The following is a 25,222-nucleotide window of genomic DNA, read 5'->3' as shown; positions in this document are numbered from 1 at the left end:
ATTAGCGGACACGGGTTCTTATACTTAGATATCTTCTATTGTTACACTAAACAATCCCTAGAAGTTTTATCCCATAGTTCTGAAACACCCCGTATTTGTTGACATTTATTGTCCTGGTGTCCAAAAGCCTATAACACAAACACTACAATTGTTACAAGTCTACAGGTTATAAATAATCCGCCTATACCTATAAATCTGATGAACTCTGTAACACCACCCAATACTACTACAATTGTAGAGGAGCATTGATTTTATTCCAATTGTGGCTGCATACCTACATGTCCAATAATTTTAAGCCAGCCTCGGTAAAAATGGATCGTAAACCAATTCCGAACGTTTTTTATGTATTTTTGTTTACAGTTATACGTACATACAATCATTATAAGCACATGAAATTATTTACCTAAACAAGATGCATTATTGAGTGTGGTTACTAAATGTCGACAAAACAAATTGTTGTTCAGCGCAAAATATAATTATTACGTATATAAATTAAACGAAAACAAAAATATTCTTTTCTGTGCCTTCTGAGACAACCTGAGAAAAGAAATGACTGTATTGGCTCAAAACATTTGTTTAGTGCACATGGACAAACAATGGACGTACATATGCGAGAGATAAAGTGTGGCAAATTAAAAAAAAACTACAACGGGAAGTATTGCCTTAGCATCGCATCGGGCAATCTATGTTGGGTATATTTACTTCTGGTACAGTTTTCTAGTTTAAAAAAGATAATGCTAAGAAAACCGGTACCGGCGAGACGAGCACATTAACCTAAATCGACAATGTGGTACTAGATATTATTGGAAAAATATCACCCGTTATTTGTGGGCTTGGAATATGTAAATCGCTCGACAAACCACAGGTTCAGAAATCACTTCTTGAACCAATCTCAAGGGAACACGAAGGTACTGCCAGTACGATCAAACCTATCTGTGTTGACGAAATACCTATCTACTTTAAAAAAAATATTAGAGTCGATGTATAAAAATGTGTGTCATGTCTGTAAAAGGTCTATAAAAAATTTTAGCATAGATTTCTGAGGCGAAAATATGATAATTTAACCCAATTCATCTATGTCCAAAAATGGACGATTTTCAAAATACAAGACGTCAAAGGGAAGATTAAAAAAAGGAAATAAAATTACTTAATTTGTAATACTACTATCTGAAAAAAATTGGCATCGGGGGATTTTTAGTAGTGAGAAATTAGAATCTGATTACATTTTCGATGCACATTGTAAAGGACCCTGTCAGCTCTAGGTGAACTTTATTTAAAGGGGCATAATTTTTATATTACTCGGTATAAAATTTATTTATGACTAAATTTGTGCTTTCCTACATGTTTTATGAAAAAAAGGTATTTTGGTACAAGCCCCTACGGGCATTCCTTCTTGGGATATTTGATATTTAAAGTTCGCTGGATGTTTTGAAAAATAACTTTAAAGTACATATTTATTTGTACAGTTGAAACGAAAAAAATCAAAACATTTAATTAACTTTCAATTGTTATCATTTTTTAAATCTTCATGTTTTTGTTTAAATATACCAATTTAATATTATTTATTTTGCTATATTGTACGAATAAATATATACTTTAAAGTTATTTTTATGACATTCAGCGAACTTTATACAATACTTTAAATATTTCAAGAAGGAATGCCCATAGAGACTTGTACCGAAATACTTTTTTTCATAAAATATACAGGAAAACACAAATTTAGTCACAAATAAATTTTATACCGGGTAATATAAAAATTATGACCCTTTAATAAGAGTTCACCTAACACTGATAGAGTCCTCTACAATGTAAACGGATTCTGATTTCAAGCCTCTAAAATCTCCCCGATGGGACATTTTGTTCAGATAGTAGCATTACAAATCAATAATAATTTACAAAAAGAAAAGAAACAAGTCAATAGTAATTATTTTGTTTCTTTTCTTTAATCTTCACTTTGAAATCCTTTAATGTGAAAACCGTCCACTTTTGGACTAAAATAAATTGGAGTAAATCGTCATATTTTCGCCTCAGAAATCTGTGATAAATTTTGTACAGACCTTTTAAAGACACCCTCTATATCATATAATATATATTACAGAGCAATGCAGCTATTATTTAATTGGCTTATAAGAAAAAGAAAACAGATCAGTACGAACCATTTCTATACAGAAAATGCTATAAAGCAAGATAATAGAATATCTAAAATTGAAAAATTATAAAACTAAACTAGAAATTCAAAAATTAGAGAAAGGATTTCAACTGGCCCAGTCGGAGTTTATTGTACCATTACCAGCACAAGATTTGTATGAGGTGAGGAGGGATTTGTGTTGATGGTGTCTAATTGCTCAATTTGTAGTGATTAAATGTCGTATACTATGTAAGATGATCCGTTTTTGTTAGAGATAAAGTATTACTACATATTTATTTATCGTTCTTGTTTTCGTGTTCATTATTTTTTGAGTGTTATGATTTGTTGTTCACTTATAAATACTACCCAATCTAAATAAAATACTTATAACAGTATCATTTTTAAACATTTTTATGTATCAGGTACTAATAGTATGCCCATTTGGAAGTACCTATGCGTCATAAACACTACCGGGCTAATTAGCATTAACTAATAGAATTTTAGATTGGGACCGTAAACGGCCATGCAGTTTATAGAATGTTTACCAGGCGATCTACATAAGCTGCCTCGTTGATTCTAGGAGCATTTACATTACGAGTAATAACTGTTCCATCCACTGTATCACATATTTCTGGAAAGTAGGCCAATACATGGAATATTTGTGTTACATCTATCATGTAGAGAGGCCATGACCAGTTCAAAGCAATTAATGTCTTTTGTGATGGTGTCAATTTATATCATCGCACTGTTCTAGTTGCCAGTATTGGCCCTATATCCCGAAGGGTTTCAAATTGGTGTCGGTGTAAACAAAACCTTTCGGCAAATTCAGTATCACTGAAAAATTTAAGTTTTTTCTTAACTGGAATGAATATTCTCAAGAAATATCTTCGCAATAATTTTCAAAATCACTTAACCGCATATTGAGTTCACAGGTCTGACAAACCTTTGGAAATTGAAGAACATTAAACCGCTTGATTCTAACTCTCGTAAGCTCTTTTTCAAAGACAGTCGGGGTATTAGAGAATACATAATTAAAATATTTCTTTTTAAATTGGACTTATTTATTTTTTAATCGGGCACAGTGTACTGCTGTTACTACTTCAGTCAAACTATAACTGATATACTTGGTTAAGACGAAGACGATTAGAAGACCACCGCTCCTGAGTTCGACATCTCTCTATCATTCCATCGGCCCTGGTGCAAGAGTAATTCAATGACCAACCAAGTTGGAATAAGAAAGGCAAAAATGCTATAATTTATTAAAGGGAGCTTCGTTCACAAATCCTGGTTTTGAGATACGGGTTAATAGACTGCGAAATGGAGAGTAGAACCACATTTAAAGGCCAGCAAGGATTCCAACAAAGCAAGCCCATGCTGGATAGCTCTATACAATGTAACTGCTAAATGTAAAATCAATAATGAATCAAGGAAAAAGTATGATTTCCCACTATAAACCAAATAGACCAATGTACTTTATAGAAATTAAAATTATAGTCTTATTAGTCTGCTACGTGATGCAAAAAAAATGGCTCATCTCAAGTCAACCATAAGAGTAAACCAAGGAGCTCATAAGAAATAAAAAATAAATGTAGACGATAGATATGACTGATAGTAATACCCAAACCCTCTAGTGAATGGGTCAACGAAAACTAGATGTCATCATCTTCAACTGGACAAGAATTCTATGAATCTACATCTGACTCCAGAATTCAGATCTGAGGAATGAAAAGAGAAAATCTAATTGTACGATAAACATAATAATTGATCTCTTAAAGATTTTGAAACGAGAGGGCAAGTGAGGTAGAAAATATTCAAAAGGTAGAGCCAATCTATCTAGAATAGATATTTAGATAAGAATTAAAATGATGAAAGAGTGAGGAGACGTTTCTCTAGAGGTAAGTTTGTCGTTTCGGGGATTTTACAAGTAAACTTTTACATTTACAATGTTTCTAACTTTAATACAAGGGGGTTCTTCTCTAAGGGGCGATAACTCATTAAAAGAGTCAGTTTCGGCAAATAAGGACTTCTTCATAATATGACTTGTTCCACAGACAACTAAAAGGGAATCTTTTCTAAACACGATCTTTTTTCGAAACCTTGTAAAAACTCTATGATAAGTCCATACAATGATCGCTTGTAATCTGCATCTATAATTCAAGTAACATGAAGGGAATATTTGACTATGAAGCAATTCAAAGCATTTATATTTGCTCAAGCAGGCAACCTGGAAATCCATTGAGGAGAAAGCATCAGTTAATCGTATAATTCAAAAATGCTATTAATATTCTGTCTGCAAGGAAGAAGATAACATAGGAATACAGTATTTAGTACCGAAAAGACAAAAACCGTTTTTGAATATGTTTGTTATGTTCGTCCTAAAGATACATATATTTTTTTAAATGAAGGTGTAGTTTTGAAAATACGATGGATGTTGAAAAAATTCGATTAATTCATATTACCTTTTGTTACATCAATGAATATGAAGAAAACTTCTTTTTCGTGATTTCTTCGACCGAATTTCTTCTTGGCATCCGTGCATGATACTCCAGCAGTAATCAACCATTATGTGTTCATCCCATCGACCTTGATACCTCTCTTTCATATTTTTGTTCATCATATTAAATTCTAATGAAATCGCTCTCTTTGTTCCTCACTGTAACATCCAAAGTTGTTCAGAAATTTGTCTAAATGATTGTGAAAGTAGTGAACTTTGATATTCATGTTACGTCCCAACTTTCTGAAATTTTTCAGCATTTTTTGCACCAATTCGCGATAATTTTCAGACTTAAAATTCCCTAGGAAATTTTTTATAACATTGACGAAAAAATCCAGGCTAATGATTCTATGTTATTAATTGAATGCACGAAAACATTATCTTTCATCAAAAGTCTAATTTGTGGTCCATTGAAAATGTCAGCCTTAAGTTTTTTCATGCTCGGACCAGGAAACTTTCTCGAAATGTAATTAAAGCAACAACCGTTTTTAGCCAATGCTTTAACATATTGTTTCGTTATTCCCAACTTTATATACAATGAAGGTAAAATTATTTTCTCTCTAGTAACTAAGGGTGTGTTTATGATATTTTGTTTCCTAACTGTCAAGTCTTTTCTTTCAGGCTAGTTTGTGTTATTCCAAAGTTCGCTTTTAGCTCTGTTATCCCACATACAAGAACATATGGTGTAGCCGCGTTGTTGATCCAACAAAAAGTTTACCATTTTTAAATCAACACGTATATCCCAGTTATGGTCACGGCACTTAATTTTTTTCGATATAAGAAATATGGTTTCATAATTCTTCTTTAATTTTATGGGATGAGTAATAGGAAACGCACCATGCTTATTGCCATTATGTAACAAAACACATTTCAAATTTCGCTTGGAACTATCTATAAAGTCTCCATTCATTTGGTTGGTAGGTCAAAAGATCCATATTTGGTAAAAGACCACCAATATTATTGAAAAAACAACATAATTTTCTGAACAAAAAAATGAAAGCAATTCTTTTTCTAGAGTGTAATAATATGTAATTTTAGTTCCTGGAGAAAGTAAATTGCTTTTTTTGAACCTGATTTTTTTATCTTTCTTTTGAAAGATCGAGGTCTCTGATAAGGTCACTTAAAGTGTATCAAGTAATAAGTAGAAGTTTTGACGATGTAGGTTCACAACCATCACTCTTCGCTAATACAAGCTTGGCTAGCTTTAGATGTATTACAGTGGTTTCCGTTTATAAAGTACTCTCTAGGGAGCAAAAATAGGGTACTCTATAACCGGAGATACGTTATAAAAAATACAATAAAAAAAAATCATATTTTTTACATGTTACGTACAGTACTCCACAAAAGTTTGGAAACATGTAAGAGCAAAATACAAAAACATGAGCTATGAATGTAATTTATTTTTTTATTAGCATTGCAAATTTTTGATAAACGCTAAATCGGATCTGTCGTTTTTCAAGAATAATTGCTTTGAAATCAAATACATTGTAGAGAAGTAATACATGTATTAGCTAAACAAATCATAAATTACAACCACATAAGTTTGGAAACAAGTCATTTGCCTTAATATTTTATAGAAAATCCTTTGTTTCTTAATACAAGTTTACATCGATTTGTCATGGAATCGACATATTTTGCACATGTTTCCGGTGATAATTTTTCCCACTCTAATTTAATAGCTTCAAATAGGTTGTCTTTATTTGTGATGTTATGGGACCTGATCTTCCTATCGATTTCATCCCACAAATTCTCAATGGGGTTGAGATCAGGTGACTGCGCCGGCCATTTCATTACGTTAGCATTATGATCCTCAAACCACCTTTTAACAGTTCGAGCCGTATGTTTAGGATCGTTATCTTGTTGGTATGTCCACAGCAACGGCATATTTTCCTCGGCAAATGCTAACATATGGTTGGATAGTATGTCCATATACACGTATTGATCCATTACACCTGTAATTCTAACAATGGGACCTGGACCTGATCTTGAGAAGCATCCCCACACCATTATCCCACCGCCATCATGTTTAACTGTAGGTAGTTGGTATTTAGGGTCAAACCTCTTTCCTACAGGACGTCTTACGAACTTAATTCCGTCAGTGCTAAAGCGTAGGAACTTGCTCTCGTCACTGAATAATATGGTGTTCCATTTCTGACTTACCCGCGATAAGTGGTGGCGGGCAAATGCGATTCACTTCTTCCGATTGTTAGGGGAAATGAGTGGTTTCTTTACAGGACGCCGTCCAAACAACCCAGCCTCCACTAATCTACGTCTAACCGTTTCAGTAGAAATGTCTTTCACTAACTCCGTATTTGCAAGTTCGTCGTGGATTTGTTTCGCCATTTTTCTTGGATCTTTTTGGGAAATTCGTTTTATTAAACGGTTAGTATTCACCGAAGTTTTACGTGGCCTACCAGATTTTAACGCAGGTTGTACGGTACCTCTTTCTTTACATCGTTTTATTATTTTTGACACTGTTCCGCGACCCATGTTGAAGCAATTAGCAATATTTATCATTTTTTCACCTCGTTTATAGGCATCAACTATTTTACTTTTCAAATCACAAGATAATAATTTTGTTTTAGGCATGATAGCAAGGTATTGAAAAGATCTTAGCAACAGACACTTTGCTACTAAATTCTTTATCAACCAAGAGTATACCAACTCTGTTTTGTGCATGTTTCCAAACTTATGTGTTTTTCTTCCTTAGAAAAAAAATTATTTATATTTATTTTTCACAATATAAACAAACTAACGGAAAACAAGAATATAGGAAAATATAGTACAAGATCTGATGATACCTAATACATTCGTAATTGCATTCAAGTAAACCCCCTAATATATATTTCTCATAATTTAACCACTTGCTATTAATGTTTCCAAACTTTTGTAGAGTACTGTATGTTACGCACATATGCTTTTATTTATCGAAAAATCCAAACAAATCTAATAACACATAGTGATTTAGGTACATATTATAAACTTTTGAATGTAATACATATGTATGTACTATCGGCCACAAAAGTGGTCGACCAGTTTCAAATCAAAATCGCTTGCGGTACTGTGGGTCGGATACCTTTTTTTGTCACACTTGACCTAGATTACTTTTTGTTGGATCCTCCTTTTTGTGTATATACATCAATATTTTGCATACAAACATGTATTGCTGGCCCAATTCATTGAGACAATTTTATTTTTTGGTATTTTCTCAGTTTATCATTAAGGCGCAATGGCTCCGAATCTGAGCAAAGACATTAAAAGTAATATAGTACTTTTATATGAACAAGGCCATAATATTTCCGAAATTAGTCATGAGTTGAATATTACGGTACGTAATCACATTGTCTTTTTTCAATTAAGGTAACTTTATCACTGGCTTAAATTTGGGGACGTTTTTTTTTATATTGTTACTTCTGGCAAGAATTTCATCTTGAGTTAAGCGAAAAGTCTGTGAGATGTCGGCTGTGTTATACAGAGTATTTTAAATTCGATGTGCTATTATTGCTATCACTTAAACGGGAAGAGTTACAGAGTCGGTTAAATTGGAAGAAATGTGCCAAATTGAATACTCTTCTAAGAACCGAAAACAATGTTGCCGAATGATTTTTAGTTTCTGAATTGTGAGTGTGAAAAAACTAAAATTAGGTCGAATTTAATTTTCTAAATGAATCGATAACTAAAGGTTTTTCATCAAAACATTTGATACAAGAACTTCGTAGTTTTCTTATGTCTACAAACCAGTAAATTTCAAAATTTTAAATGTTCCTTAGCTTTTGAGATAATGAGACAACAACTTGAGTTTTCCAAATACGGACCTGTCCATGTTTTGGCGATTTTTAAAAGTTCTTAATAACCCCTTTACAACGATGTATCACAAGATAGAATTTTTTGTCTTAGTTTAAAAGAAGTAATTCTGCTTTTTTCTCTCAATAAGCTAGGCCGGTCTTGGAGTGCCAAGCAAAAAATGCAATTATTATGCCTCAAAAATTTATAATCGTATAGCTTGATTGATAATTAATTTGCCTGCATTACATTTTTGAGTCCCGGCGAACTGGCAAGTTTTGAAACAAGGGCGAATTCTATTGAGTACGTTCGGATGCTCGACGAAGTTATGCTTTCTTCTGTTCGTACTTTGTATCCTGCGGCAGAAATGCCTGTCATCAATTATGTTGATGACAACTCTAGGATACATCGCGCAAACATCGTGAAGGGCTGGTATCACAAGCATCCAGACATAAATAATCTTCCCTGGCCTGCATATTCACCAGACCTAAACCCCATAGAAAATTTATGGGGCCTAATGGTTCAAAGGTGGCACAATAACAATGAACGTACTACCGAAGATTTGGTGACACATTGCAACCAAATCTGGAATGCGGTTAGAGATTCACCCTTGTGTCAAAACCCTGTGGGTTTAATGGGCCGGAGGCTACAAGATGTCATCGACGCCAATGGGGGAGTAATCCGCTATTAGAATTGTTTATTTTTTATTTTGTCATTTATTTATATAAATTTTAAGTTTATTTTCTCTGGATCGTAGTGTATTTCCGAAAAAAATGTGTCTTGAAATTTTTCCTTTTAACGTCCGCATTACAAAAAACGCCGTTTATGTCATCTTTTGTCTAAAGAACTTTTGCGACATAAAAATCACTTGATTGTTAAGTGAGAGGTAGGAAACAGTCAGACTAGTTAATTTCTAATTCCCAGCAAAATATTATTGTTAATAAAAGTCTTGAAGTTTAGTAAGTTGTACTACAGTGTTTTGTAAATTGTTGGTCTTGTTTATAATTGAATTTAACATGTATTTTTTTAGTTTTCATCTTAAACAATTATATAGCCATATCAACTTTTGCAATTTACAAAATTCAATGTTAATATAGTGATGTTTTCATACAATTACTAACCGAATTGATTTATTTGAAATTAGCAGCCTGAAAATATCCTTGCAAACTTGATATTAGATGTAAAATTCTAAATTTATTCGCTCGACACAACGTTTTTATTGTGGATCATTTTTTGTGAACTGATAAGGCGCCTTCGCTCGGAATACGCGTCAAGAGATTTTGAACCTTAGCGTGGTCGACCACTTTTGTGGCCGATAGTACATACATAAATGAATACAAAAAAATGCTGAGGATATGTATGTACATAATACGTATCATGTACATATGTATACCGGGTGTTTTAAAAAAAGTATTCAAAAATGAAGGGAGTGATTCCTTGGCCCTTTCTAAGAAAAAAAATTCCTATTAACGTGGGGCCGCAAACGCATCGTTTTCGAGATACAGGGTGTCAAAAAAAAGATTTCTCAAAAAAACACGATCAAAAACAGTTTTAATTTTTTTCCCTTACTTAAAAAAGATGTTCTACATGTTCACCTGCCATTTGTACACATAATTCACATCGAGCATTGTAAATCTTCGGCGCTTTAGGGGAGCCACCGGACCACCATCCGGCTATAATGTACAAATGTACTTTACACTCGGAATTGGCAACGAAATAAAGAGAAAATAAAAGACGCTATGAAGGGAGTTAATATTATATATTATACGTTATAACCAGCAAATTTCAAGAATATTTTGGCGGGACCAATAAAATACGTACTTAATAACCGGAAGTACGTTATAGACGGAATCCACTGTATTTACATTCTGCATCTGAAAAATCAAAAATGCCTTGTAAAGTTGGAACAAAGACATCTTCTGAATGAAGAACAAGTCTTTTAGCAAATTCAATATCGAGATAGGTTTTTTTTTTCAATTAACGCCGCACATTTTAACTAAGCAAAAATAACAATCATTGTAATGATTTTTTGGTTCCTACCAAATCATAGGCACACCAAATTTCAGTGGATTTGTTTTACCATTCGTGCATTGCCTTAAATGTTGCATTTTGCAAACATTGTTTGGAATCCACAGTTTATCAACATCTTTGACGTTCAAGTTAAAGTAAGCAAAATACGCATTTTTCATAAATTCACATATATTTCTTCGGAACTCTTTCACCGTATATTCGCCACAAATGTATCAAAAAATATTCGGATCTTTTATGCACGATCGATTTGACGAAGACATCCTCGAGGTTTTATTTATTAACTATTTTAATTCACCAAACAACAAAAATAAAAAAGTTAAATGGTTGCTGATAAGAAAATATTTATCAATTAATTTTATAATTTTTTTATTTATTTTATAATGAGGTTTGTTTAAACTGGCACATATTTTTGATACTTTTTTTAGATTTTAACTACACTGACACTTTAACACTACACAACAATATACGTTAACATCACTGAACGTTTTGCTACACCCGACACTTTAAAATTACATTTAAGTCTAGTCGGTATCAATTTTTTTGCAGGCCAGTATAATTGTATCAAGTTTCTCGAAAAGCAATTTCGTTTTTTTTATGAAAATGAAAGACGATCCAGATGATTTTTGACCTTCTCATTTGAAGGTTTTACCGTCTAAAAAATTTTGTAGAGATCGAAACAAATAATAATCACAAGGTGTTAAATCTGGAGAATATGGCGGGTATGGCAGTATATCCCATTCAAGTTGTAAAAGCTTTGGTGAGTTAACAAACTTGTATGAGGTCTCGCATTATCTTGATGGAATAGTACACCTTTTCTATTCATCAATTCTGACCTTTTCTGTTTACATGAATCATTCAATTTGTCCAGCTGATGACAATACACTTCAGAATTGATCGTTGTGTTGTCCGGTAGAAGCTCAAAAAACAATTCCTTTGAAATCCTACCAAAAAGATAGCTTCACCTTTTTTTTATGTATATTGGCTTTCGAAGTGCTTTGAGCCGATTCATCTTTTTTACTCTATGATCTTTTGCATTTAATATTGTTGTAGACAACCCATTTGTCGTCCCCAGTGATGATGCACTTCAAAAATGAATCATTTTCTTGACGTTTGAGAAGCAAATCATAGACGTCAACGCAATTGTACAAATGTCTTTCTGTACGAACATGAAGAACCCATATATCGAGCTTTGAGATTAAACCTAAAGGTTTCAAATAATTATGAACGATCGAATTCGATAAATCTAATCTCTCAGCGATCTCAAGTGTCGTTATTCACCGATTTGCATCAATTAATGACTTTATTGTGTCTTCATCAGCTTTAACTAGCCTTCCACAACGTAATGCAACTTCAACATCAAAATTGTCGGAACAAAATTTTGCAAACCAGTTTTGACCCTGGCGTTCTGTTAATACATCTTCTCCATATAGATCTGATTATTTTTTTCTTGCTTAAACAGCATTTTTACCTTCTCAATAGTAAAAAATTAAAATATGCCAAAAATGTTGCTTTTCACTTTCCATATTTGAAAGGAGACCAGCCAAAAACTACTGCGCAAAATCAATAAAAATTTTTGAAAAGTAAGCCTTGCTATATCAGCTGTCAAAAGGCGTGTAAGGATAAGGGGTCAATTCGGCCCCCACGGGCGATCGATCTGAAATTTTTACCAATAGTCCCTACCACTCAAAGGACTTACCACATAAAATTTCAACTTCCTAAGTCTCACCATTCAAGGGTAGGACGGGGTTGAGGGTGAAAACTTTAAAATGCCATATCTCGGGAACTATTCATCGTACAGCGTGGGGCAAAATGGTGCATCCTTCAGTAACCACCTTCTTATTTTCATATATTTGGAGATTTATCGGTTGATGCCAAAGGGCCGAAATCTCAAAAAAAAAAACTTAGGTGATTTTAGAGGAGTTCGCACATTGGTACACTAACCATTTTTGCACACTGTGTAGAACGCCTCTCGAAGTATCTACCCACGTTGAATCAGATTTGTATCAAATTCAGTATTTGGGATCTAACGATTCAAAGTATAGGTATACAGGGTTATTCACCCAACCCGTTCATTAGAAGTTTACTAGGATCTAAAAGTGATACGAATTTGAAAATTTAGAGTTAAGTTAAGTTCGACATATACTATTTTTTTTAAATATTTTCAACTTGCTGTCAGTTCTTAGCTGTAATTTGTTTTTAATTCAAGGTCAAATATCTCAAAAAAGGGTAAGAACTAAGTATAGAACATTATACAGAAAATGTACCTAAAATATTATGTAGAATCTAAAAATAAAATAATATACTGGGGGTGCCATTTGAAATAAGCAAGTTACAGCTATTTCCGGTTAAACCGGAACTGACAGCAAGTTGAAAATATTTAAAAAAAATAGTATATGTCGAACTTAACTTAACTCTAAATTTTCAAATTCGTATAACTTTTAGATCCTAGTAAACTTCTAATGAACGGGTTGGGTAAATAACCATGTATACCTATACTTTGAATCGTGAAATCCCAAATACTGAATTTGATACAAATCTGATTCAACGTGGGTAGATACTTCGAGAGGCCCTCTACACAGTGTGCAAAAATGGTTAGTGTACCAAAGTGCGAACTCCTCTAAAATCACCTAAGTTTTTTTTTGAGATTTCGGCCCTTTGGCATCAACCGATAAATCTCCAAATATATGAAAATAAGAAGGTGGTTACTGAAGGACGCACCATTTTGCCCCACGCTGTACGATGAATAGTTCCCGAGATATGGCGTTTTAAAGTTTTCACCCTCAACCCCGTCCTACCCTTGAATGGTGAGACTTAGGAAGTTGAAATTTTATGTGGTAAATCCTTTGAGTGATAGGGACAATTGGTAAAAATTTCAGATCGATCGCCCGTGGGGGCCGAATTGACCCCTTATCCTTACACGGCCTTTATAATGATTATGTGGCTTAAGTGTGGAGTTAGCCGTGAAAAAATACAATTAAATCCTCTGTTAGGAAAAAACGAAATTACTTTCCGAACAACCTAATAGAAGAGCTTCATGACAACATGTGTGCGGCAAGAAAACCCTGAGTTTTTTACAACAGAGCATTATCGGTCTTTTGCAGATATTCACTATATCGTTGCAAAGTTAAGATCCACTCAAGTCCATAAATCATGTACGCTACAATATAACCACCTGATTATTGCAGCCAAACCTTTTTAATTGCCGATCGTGGAGGACCAAATAGTTGTACTACCTGTTACCGGTATCAATGCGAGAGATAAGCCTCAGTTCGGTACTACCAGCCCCCACTGATTTGATATTCGACCTATGAAAAAGGGTAGGACCTTGTTGATGCTTAAAGTAGCTAAGCTATTTTTAATACTGTTATTTATCTGCAGTGCGTTGTTTGTCAAGAGAATGTTCCTCATTGTCTTCCAACAGCATCAGTCATTAATTCCAGAATTATCTGGATCCAACGCACACCAGGAAAACTCATGTACCTAAAGACATTACTTAAAACGAGAAAAAAAATACTCTTTGACATTCAACTTAAGCTAACCAGAAACCCAATTTCCTGATTTAACTTGAAAAAACCACTGAAGCTGAAATCGATTACCCATAAATCTAAACGCCTCTGATGAATCTTATAAATCGGATCATCACTCTTCATTAAATATTTAAATGGGCATTTGACTGCATTATGAGCTATATTTTTGCGGGGTGTTATAATGTCGGGTTTACCCTTAGGGGAGTGATGAAAGCCACCCTTTGTTATAAATCAGTCGGAACATAAACACAGAGCCGAGATACAAAGGACAGATTCGGTTAATATTAAATCAGCAGGCACTCTATGCATAAAAATTGCTTCATATTTAACGTCCCGATCTGTTTTGAGGCTCCTTACAAATTCAGATAAGTTCTAGTGGGGTTAGAAAATGCCAAAAACAGAAATGCGAAATCGACTCAGTCGAAGTTTATATCGAGGCACTTTTTTTAAATCTCCAACGGTTCGGTAAAACTCACAGAGACTTTGAACATCTTCAGGGCAGAAGATATTAAATTCTAGGAGACCTCGTTTAGTCATTAAATCCATTTCAATTTCCGACGAGCAAACTTTAATCCGGCACGCACTTTACGAGCGCCCAAACGACTTTGGCAGATGATATGCTAAGCAAGGCAGGTGAATTTAATAAATACATCTGCCACTTGACTAATAATATTAAAGTTGGATTTACTTGCTAAATCATGCCTGGCGAAAGGGCGAGGGTCGTATTTATTAGACTTGAATCACTGTGGGGCCATAAATCCCCGACGAAGGTTCATTCCCTTTAATGATCATTAATTTTTCGATAAGTTCCTTTTATATTGTTCTGTTGGGCCCTGTGTGGAAGGTGTTAATTTGAGAAAAGTTAAAGGTCATGAACGTCAAAAGGAATATGAAGACAACACGATATTTTCTTTATATACATATGTATGTATATTATTATAATATTGCATTATATGCATACAGTATTTCAGATAAGAATGCACTTTACAGAGATCTTGTAAGCCATAAGAAATAGAAAGATGGTTAAATTAGTGAAAAGTTGCGCCTTTCTGTGTTTTGAAAAATTCAGAATAGATCTGAAGTTATTTGATAAAAACCGATTTTTCGCGATTCCTTTTTTACTGTTTTCTGATTTTGTTTCAAAAGATATTTTAAAATAAATTTGACATTTTCATTGCCACTTTTTCTCCTCTATAAAATGGTGTTCTTAGATTTTCGATCTGACGTTTTGTTTTTTCGAAACCATCAACTTTATTTTTTTAAATGGTCAACAAATTTTATTTTACACTCAGTAAATTCTATCACACTAATCACACTTATGATTTATTAAATGATTTAATTCAAAAATCTCATTCTCCTTTTTCCAACATAATGTAACTTATTCGACATCAAGAGTAAAATAATTTTGAATTTGAAAATAATTTGTTTAGAACTGTTGCTTAGTTACAGTCAATACTTGTCAATTATATTTAAGTATTATTATTTAATAGTCGTTGATTTGTGTTGTTTCTTCGTGTAGTAAAATTTAATGTAATGGAACATTATTCCAACGAAGAAAAATTTGACATGCTTTGCTGTTATATTGAAAATCATAAAAATTATGCTCAATACCTAGATGTAATATTTTCAAAAATATCCGGAACGACGTCAATCCACTAGATTGATTTTTAAGCGATTATTTACAAATTTAAAAGAATGTAGTTCGTTCACTAAGTCAGTGTTGTATCGCCATAAAAAATTTAAATCTGAACAGGAAATTGCTGTTTTGCTTGCAGTAGAAGAAAATAATAACGTAAGTCTTTGAAGTATTGAAAATGATCATGCTGTTCTTAAAACAGTACCACAGAGAATCTTTCATAAGCAAAGATACCACCCTTATAAGTATCACATCTCTCAAAGTTTACTTCCTGGGGACTTCGAGCGTAGAAGAATTTTTTGCTAATGGTTTACTAGACAATGCTATGAAGATGATCATTTTCCTTATCAGATTTTGTGGACGAACGAGCGTTATTTTTCAAATGACATCTTTAATTGAAAAAATCATCATTATTGAGAAACAAAAAATGAAAATCGCACTCAAACTTCCAGATATTAACAGTGCTTTGGATTTAACGTGTGGTGTGGTATTTTAGAAACAACAATTATTGGACCCATAATTTATGAAAGAGCTCTAAATTCTGAAAAATATGGACAATTTTTAAGAAACCAAATTGAAGTTATTCTGAACGACTTTCCTTTAGTAGTAATCGGTAATATATGGCTCCAACAAAATGGGGCTCCTCCTCATAATTCTAAACATAATATTGAATATTTAAGAGGCCGTTTTCAAAATAATTTAATTTCTACTAAGGGTCCCATAAACTCGCAATTTCCTGATATTTCTCAAATGGACTTTTTCTTCTGGAGATTCCTTAAAAATGAAATTTACTTAAAGATTTTTCAAAATGATGAATTGAAGGTTGAAGTTCGACTTGCAATAAGAAAGATAACCCCAGAAATTTTAAATAGTGTTATGGAAGAAATTTTTAACCGGTGTTATTTATGTTTGAAAAATGAAGGTGAAATATTTGAACATAAAAAATAATTTTAAACGATTTTTCATGTTTATTTTCTTATTTATTAAGTGATAAATCTAAACAAATTATTTTGAAAGCCACTCATGATGTCGAATAAAAGTTTTATTATGTTGGAAAAAAGAGAATAAAATTTTTGAACTAAACCATTTAATAAAAATCATGTAATATATGGTTGGATTTAAAAAAAAGTTAAATTTACTGAGCGTAAAATAAAATTTGTTGACTATTTAAAAAACAAAATTGATGATGGTTTTGGAGAAATAAAACGTCGGATCGAAAATCTAAGAACACCATCTTGTAGAGAAGAAAAAGTGATAATGAAAATGTTAAATTTATTTTAAAATAACTTTTGAAACAAAATTAGAAAACAGTAAAAAAGGAATCACGAAAAATCGGTTTTTCTCAATTAACTTCGGATCCACTGTAAATTTTTCAAATTTGAAGACATGATTTTTCAGAACATAGAAAGCAACTTTTCGCTAATTTAACCATCTCCCTATTTCTTATGGTTTACAAAATCCCTGTAGAGTGCATTCTTATCCGGGACACCTTGTATATTAGCATGTTAAGTACTTATACCATGCAGCTCTAAATTGTTCTCCTATTAAAGTTTTAACAAATTATTATTTTTTAAATATTGTGTCCGTCACTGATAACGCTAAATGACCGATTCTTTAAAATTTAAACATGGGTTAAGGGACATATCACATTAAAAGTAGTTCAAAACTACTCAATAGTATATTGTGAATCAAACTTCATTGATCAGTTTTTGAGATAAAAACTATAAATTTGGTAAAAAATGCAATACAAATTCAGTTTAATAGAATGTAAATAATGAAAAAACTTGTTTGTTTATAGGAAATTGGTTTTTTTTTCGATCTTGTGTTCACAAACAGTCTTTGGTTATTTTTATTTATTTATTTATTCTATTTTTTTAATCAAAGACTGTTTGCACAAAATCGAAAAAATCAATTTACTATCAACAAACAAATGTTGTCTTTGTTTTCGTACTATTTAACAGAGTTTGAATTGCTTTTTTTACCAAATTTATATATTATAATGTTTTTCTCACAAACTAACCGATAAATTTTGAATCGCAATATGCTATTGACATTACCATGTAATTTTGAAACCTCTAATTTGAGATGTCACTTGATCCATGTTTCGATTTAAAAAAATAGGTTTTTTGTCCTACCGGAGATGTAAGCAATATTTAGAAAAATAAATAAACGTCAAAATATACTATTTTGTGTCCTATTTAATGCTGCTTTTGGATTTTAAAAAAATTTCTAAAAAGGTTAACAGAAAGGGAAATCTAGATATACCCAAACCAACCAATATTCAGAAAAAAATGCCATTTTTACCGAATTCATGCTTCGTTTTCGACTTAGCTATCAATATGGCCGTGACAGTAAAACTAGTACTTTTTAATCTTGTGAAACAAGTAATTATTTTCCTATACTTTTTATTCCACACTTGACGTTTATTTTTGCATACATCACGAAAAGTATTCTATACCTCACGAGCACAAAATCGTTATAAGAAGCTGATATGTACTTGCTCGTTACCGTCCTACCTTCATAATCCGAACGCATTCACGGAACATATGATAGTATTTTATACACCAAAATTGTGAAGTACATTACTATAACCCGAAAGTCAAACTTAAATCCCGTAGCGCGCATCTAAGACGGGAGAATCATATAAATATTTCACAACCTCGGTATATACATATACGAATTTTTCCACTACTAGATTTTATAAATTCACAGTAAACTTAAATAAATTAAACATAAATTAAATACGAAACGCAAAAAAACACCATAGTTTAAATCATAACATCAGGGGAAACGTTTCATATGACATTCATTTCCAATATTAGGCTTAACTTTGTATTTGCAGATATTCTAAAAATCAAGTTCGCACAAGGTGTAGTAGAAAGAATAGTAAACTTTTTTATTCCTATCGTGATGTATTCATGTTAATATGCACTATAGACATATAGCATTCAGTATATTGTGGTTTTTCTCAAATTAACATAAAATAATTTTATTTTACAGATATCCCCTCGAAACCACCCCCGTGCCCGTATATCATTGAATGATTCGACTTGAGATGAATTGTTCAGAGATTGTGTGGATTACTATAGCATTTCACGGTTCTTCCTAACCTAATCCTATCTTGGATATTTAGTGTACATATGTGTGGGTGTGTGGATCCATCTACCTTCCACTTACGTCTTTAATACCACACACACCCTAAAATTAAGTTGGTTTTTACCACGTCCTCTCTGTTACATTACTTTTATTTGCCTTGGAGCACTATAGCGATCCACGCGACCAATCTCATTATTATGTAAAGTCGTTTAACAGGGGATTAAATTATTTGCTTGCTTTTTTCTTTTATTTAGCAAAGTCTGGTTTTCAAAGTGTCAAACTTGTTAACTGTTCTGATTAATATCCCCTTTAATTTGTTTTATTTGAATAATAAGATTAATAAGAAAAGGTTATTATTGAAGGGCCAGCACGTTCTCCTGATTTGACTCCCTCAGACTGCTTTTATAGTAGAGACACATAAAATTTCATTTTTAAAATATTTCATCTCCAGAGAGTACCAGTGAAGTGAAGTTATTAGTTTACACTTGATTTATAATAACCATATTTTTATATAGCCTCAAGCAAAATATCGTACACATACAGGTCAAATTAACAAATAAAAACATTTCTAAACTTGAGAAAATAAAGTGATAGTTTTTATAATGGGAATTGATGATTAAAAGGGTTTCATTTTCCAAGTCGTTATGTAACGAAAACAGATGCCTTAATTTAGCAACTCAGTTAACCAGTGGAACCAATAACAGCATTGGTTGGTGTACATATATACACCATATATGTAGTTCTATTGATGCAGCGCAGTGTGAATTTGCTCAAATCTCTGATATTTTATTGTAATTTCATAGGCGTAGGCATAACAAAATTAGAAAACGATTATGTATTAGACTCGGTTTGTTTGCCCGGCAGAATCTCCTATTGCACTCATTACGTAAATAACCATTACTAAAGACAACGATTATGAAAATTTACATCACTGTAGTTGGTTTTAGTAAAGATAATTAGAAATGATATTAACAATTCATTAAATAATATGCAGAGAGCCTCATAAATAATTTCGAATTAAATTTAGGTCAATACAAATTTGACAACAATGCGGTTGGTATAATAGTAAGTTCTCTTTGATCAATAGCATAAACTTTTCAAGATGGTTAAACTCGCAATGCTATTTTGAGGTGATTAGAATCCGTAGAGTTTGCATTATAGGGTCTGCATAACAGAATTTGCATTATAGAGTCTGGATAGAGGTATTTAAATAAATTCTTCCTTGAATGTAGACACCCAAGCGTTGCAATTTTGAGAATTTTTCCAGAAAAATCGTGATTTTGCCAAAATTTTCATCAATAATTCAATTACTATAAGATTTGTCATCAGTGAAAAATGAACGTCCGCTTTATACAGCTGTTAACTTACGTATAACTATTTCCACTTACTTGGACACGAGACTCGGTAAGCCCTATCCTCATAGCGATTTCCTCTCTCATGAAGATGTCGGGATAGTGCGTCTTGGAGAAACACCTCTCCAACTCATTCAATTGTGCAGGTGTAAACCGGGTTCTATGCCTCTTCTGCTTCGAGGGCTTCTCACCATCGTTGGAACTGTTGTTGCTCAGTGGGCCACTAATACCAACCCCCAAACTGTTCTCGCATAGTCCAGAAATTCGCGGCTGATCTAACACTTTCAAATCACCCTGATGTCTCTTTAGTTCTTCACCGCACATGTCCTTAATACCTAGAATGGAAGATGACTCGGAGTGAGGGGGTGCGTTAATTAAATTAAATAATATGTATGTAATTAATTAGTTGCTATTTGTGTAATTAGTATAGATAGTTTAGAAATAGTTAGGGAAAAAATCATGTTTGCGAATCGCGAGCCCCGTCCCTACTGAACATGGCAGAACAGCTTCAAAGCCTCGTTGGTATATGTCCTAATTGTTTGGCCTACCAGCGAAGCCCAATAATATTGCCTTAATGAGGGCGAGGCTGCTCCAATTTAGCCCATTTAACTAGCCTATCGTTAGTATGCTGAACCGCTAAAGACTTTCACGTCAATTAATGCCCCCCCTAACTTACCGACACCGACAGAGCCCAAAGTATTTAACATATTTTTGGGCTGACGATAAAATTTGACGCACTGCACTGTTTATTTAATGAGTACTGATTTGATACTGAATTCTGAATATGTTGTTGATGCCGAAAAGGGACATAAGTGGGAAGCGGACCGATGGGGGCCAGACCCCTAAATGGGCGGAGCGCTATCTATGGGCGGAGCGCGCGCTTCCATTATTTCTTTGTAAAGGTATCAGGGATAATAAAGATGAAACGAATAAGTCCCAAAGTCTTTTCAATATGAAATTGTAAATTTATTTCTCTTTTTTTCTTTCGATGAAATTCTTTTCTGAAACATTAAACGTTTTAGGTACCAATTTTCAGATCATATCACTTTTGGCTTATCACAGAATGTGTTTCTGTTAGATTCTATTGCGAGTTCGCTTTTTGTGCGTTCGTTGGACCTTAGCTTCAAGACTCTCGCCCAATCGCATGGCGCATTTGTTTGAAATGGTGCCATCAAATAATTTTACCGTCACTGATATAATCGCATTACTTCAGTCGTAGGTGCCTAATTTTTACACCAGCAAGTTACATGACTCAAGAAGTAAAAAATATGATGTCAACAGTAAGACAAAAAAATTTAGTTTGCTATTTTTTGTATAACTTCATAATATATGGAGCAGTGTAAAAATAAAGCCAATGTAGTCGTCGCGCGCTTGATTCAGAATTTCAAACATTTTTTAAAAGTTTTATTAATTTCGCATAAAACATCAATAATCATATTGCAAGACGAATAGTAAATTTACTGCCACATTAGGGTGTTGCACAGGTTTTTTTCTATTATCGGTAATAAATTTGCATTTTCGCCATGTAAATACTGGTGGTACCATTTACCCCAAACGAAAATTTATACTTCACCATTAATACTTCTTCACTGGTTATGAGCCTAAATAGGTCAACTAAAATGTTGCTCTCTAACTTTGGAAATCCAATTTACTTTCATTTAACATGAAAAGTGATAAAGATTTTCAGTTAACACGATCGAGGGACGCGAGGCCACCAAAAATAGAGATGAATGAATTACTCCCAGGAAAATCAATGAAAATGTGTGACGACCCTTGTGAGCAGTTTCTGAAGCAGCTATGATAGTATGAAAGTACAATTGTCGAAATTATGGCATGTATTTCTTTTTCACTTTTTAAAATATTTTTTTCTTTTTTTTTTAATAAGCATCTTTTATAACAACCCTATAGTAAGCACTTTTTTTTCAATATAATTGATTTAATCACAATCGCAAAAACGTGGTTTTCTCTAAAACAGACAGTATCTCGAAAAATTTACGAGAATAATAATATTGTAAAATTGAATTTGTTAAAACTGACAGATCCTTAAAGCAAATTAAATTAGAGTGAAAAAATATCATAAAACGTTATGAGCGACTGAGTTACCTTTTCCTAAGCTGCTACTCATTTCAAGTTTCTCTATCAACTGATCTTTAATTAAAAGAGAATTAATTAAAAACATTATTTTTGAAAATAAAAAAATATATGTTAAGACATTATTGTAATACAGAGTTAAAATTTTTTAAATGAAAAACCAACTTGTTTTGAAATCGTCTGCGTGCACCTTATCTCGCAGGAATCGTGAAATTGAAGAAATACTGATTTATTTAAAATTACAAACTCCCAAGAAGTGCACGGGCCACTGCTGCCGTCGGACGGTATGTCTGGTACTGAATTCATGGAATTTGAAGTTAACACCATAACACTAAATCGACATAGAAGATGGAAAGCCACAACTATGGCAGAGAACTACATAAAGGATCCTGTCACAAACGATGGTAAAAAATCCTCAATTAAAAAAAATATGCTTATTAATAGTAAAGAACAGGCTGTAAAGGGTAAATTTTAACGCCTAGGTCTAAAGAAACTCTTACTGACTAGCATTAATTTTTTTAATCATCGCAAGCCTAATAGATAAATGGTAAATTTTTTGTTTATCTGCTTAAGCAGTAATTTTCTTTTACAGCTTAGGAAGAAAAAAATGCATTTCGATCGGCGTAAACGCAAATTTGCTACCTTTCCTTAGTTCATAATCGAGTCACCTTGTTTTTGCTAATTTGGTACTACTCCTTGCGACATAAATGATTAATTACTATCCACACTTTAAAAAATTATAGTTTAGTGTCTGAAGAAGAGACAGTAAAGTGATGTCACTTTTTCAATCGGTGAAATAATTAATTTGAAGTTTTTTGAAACTATAGATATTCACCTAAAAAATTTGCAAATGCAGAAGGTAATAAATAACTATGATGAATATGCAACCATCCGTCTCAATAAACTATGACTTTAAACTCTCATACCTGTTCGTTTTTTAACTAGGACCTTTCTTAATGCAGTAATCCCCTAACTTAAATTCGTCCGCAAGGGCGAAAGTATCCTGTCAGAGGAGCTGGAAATCGGGAGTAAAACAGAACATGATATTTCACTTATGCCCTCCTCTCACGGGACCCGAAATAATGTGGGGTGTGTATTTTATTACCCCGTAGGATCCTCGGTGCAATGCCAAAACTGCTTAATATATTATCAACTTTTAAATCTAGAATGAAATAAATGTTTTTCTTCCCAAAGACCATTAAATTGCTTCTACCAGCATCGTCATCAAAGCTATTTTGATATATCAGTTAAGTCTTGTAGATGCTCGACATGTGAAGTAGATATTAAGCATTATGCATTATGCTTATCTGAAGCATTATAAATGCTAATTGTCATGCAAACCACCCAAAGGGTATATGTCATCTACAGGGGGAAGTTTTTTGAATTGCAGTGAAGGGACCTCAGAAATTAGAAGAAGTTGTAAACAGATTAAATACTTAGTTCCTTTTTTAATACCTAGTCAGATTCGGAGTGTAATTACTAAAATATACAGGGTGATTCACGACTGATAGGATGTTTGACGATTACGGAAAAGAGACACATGGTCTATCTGAAAATTTGTGAATATATCGGAAATCAGTTTTCCTCTATCAACCTAAAATATTATCAGCAACGGTACAATGACTTTGCTGGTTATATAACAAAGCGGTAGCAACTCCGATATATTAAATGCCACGCGCTGTATACTATTTCACTTTTAGGCTCGCTATTTCTTTTTAATCATTCATGCTCAGATATTTCCTATTAGCATCTCTAGTGGCTTTCGAAATACTAATCAATGTTATCGTTTTTCTGTTCATATTGAGACACTAATAAAGCATCTGTTATAACTCAATTTGAATTTACAAAAAGCAAAAAATATTTTTAGGCTTTGTCACAAAGGTGCACGAATTTGTCCCATGTACAAAAAGTACATCGGGCATGGACTTATTGTACTACCTCATATAGCAATTAGGAGGTTTGCGTTTATATTACTTCGTTTTATTGATGAAACATGGATATTCCAAAATGAATCAATACCGCATTCCTGACAAAATAGGGACACAACAAGTCTATCAAAGAAGATGGTAAAGGTGAAATATAATACAAAGATGGGAATACGGTTCGTAATTAAATTCCTTGTTCCATGGATACATTACAACGAACGGTTTTGTCAAAGTAACAGAAGCAATATTCTTGTAAAAGGCACAATTTTCAAATTACCATGGGGAAATGAACCAGAAAAATTTTGTAAAATGGTTTGAAAATCTATCAATTCGAAATTTGGCACATCCTTCTTGGAATATTATGGATAACGCTCCATATCACAGCATGCAATGGGACAAAATTACAAACAACTCAAAGACCAAAGGCTCCATTCAAGAGTAACTAATTAAAGAAAATGTTCCATTCTCTATTTTAATGTTTAAAAGAAAACTTTTAGGAATAGTTGAACAGTATACGCGAAAAATATTCCTTTTATAATTAAATTTGTTACTTAAATAAACTTTCTCTTGAGACATAAACCACCAAGGGTGGGTGGTAAGGTATGGTAGATGAATTAGCAGAAAAGTACGAATATAAGATATTATACGTCTTCTACCATTTTAAATACTTGGAGCATTACTGAAAAACATTATAACATGCATGTTGATCGATCCAAAACATTTGTTTAGCTATGTGGAAAGACACGTTGTTTACCATTACACCAGAAATATGGAAAAAATACACAGAATATATTAAAAAGTGAGTATCTGAATGGATGGAAAAGAAAGAATTTCCGGCAGCAGGAAATCCAATCTTTGATTATCCACATCGATAGAGATTCGACTGACCTGAGTTCGGAATAAGATGCAGCTCTACAGCATATGATATGATATATGGACATACAGGGTGTTATCTAAGTACGTGGCCATACTTCAAGGGGTGATTTTTTGAGTGATTCTAAAACGAAAAGATGATATAAATATAAGTCCGGCAATACTTCGTTTTGAAAATATAAAGGGTGTCAAACTTTTGTTACAAAATCGTTTTTTCGTAAAAATCTTAATAATTCTTTAACCGATTTTGTTGAAATTTTGCTGTTATAGTAATTATTGTTATTTA

At 32.9% G+C, this 25,222-nt stretch overlaps 1 protein-coding gene across 1 annotated transcript in view; it reads right to left on the bottom strand.

Moving 5' to 3' along the window:
* LOC136417005 (homeobox protein orthopedia-like) overlaps positions 1–20,806 on the bottom strand; it is a 39,668-nt gene extending 18,862 nt beyond the window's left edge. Inside the window, exons 1-2 of the mRNA XM_066402482.1 lie at positions 20,724–20,806; positions 20,084–20,382 (exon numbers count right to left, since the gene is read on the bottom strand). Of these exons, the coding sequence (XP_066258579.1) occupies positions 20,084–20,382; positions 20,724–20,754 (330 nt within the window). The 5' untranslated portion in view covers positions 20,755–20,806. The remainder of the gene's footprint in view (positions 1–20,083; positions 20,383–20,723) is intronic.
* Positions 20,807–25,222: the final 4,416 nt, after the last annotated feature.

The sequence above is a fragment of the Euwallacea similis genome, chromosome 26 (genome assembly GCF_039881205.1).
Source record: "Euwallacea similis isolate ESF13 chromosome 26, ESF131.1, whole genome shotgun sequence".
In the NCBI taxonomy this organism is placed as follows: domain Eukaryota; kingdom Metazoa; phylum Arthropoda; class Insecta; order Coleoptera; family Curculionidae; genus Euwallacea; species Euwallacea similis.
The sequence above is the reverse complement of the archived record's forward strand: the minus strand, read 5'-3'. Positions and strand labels throughout refer to the sequence as shown.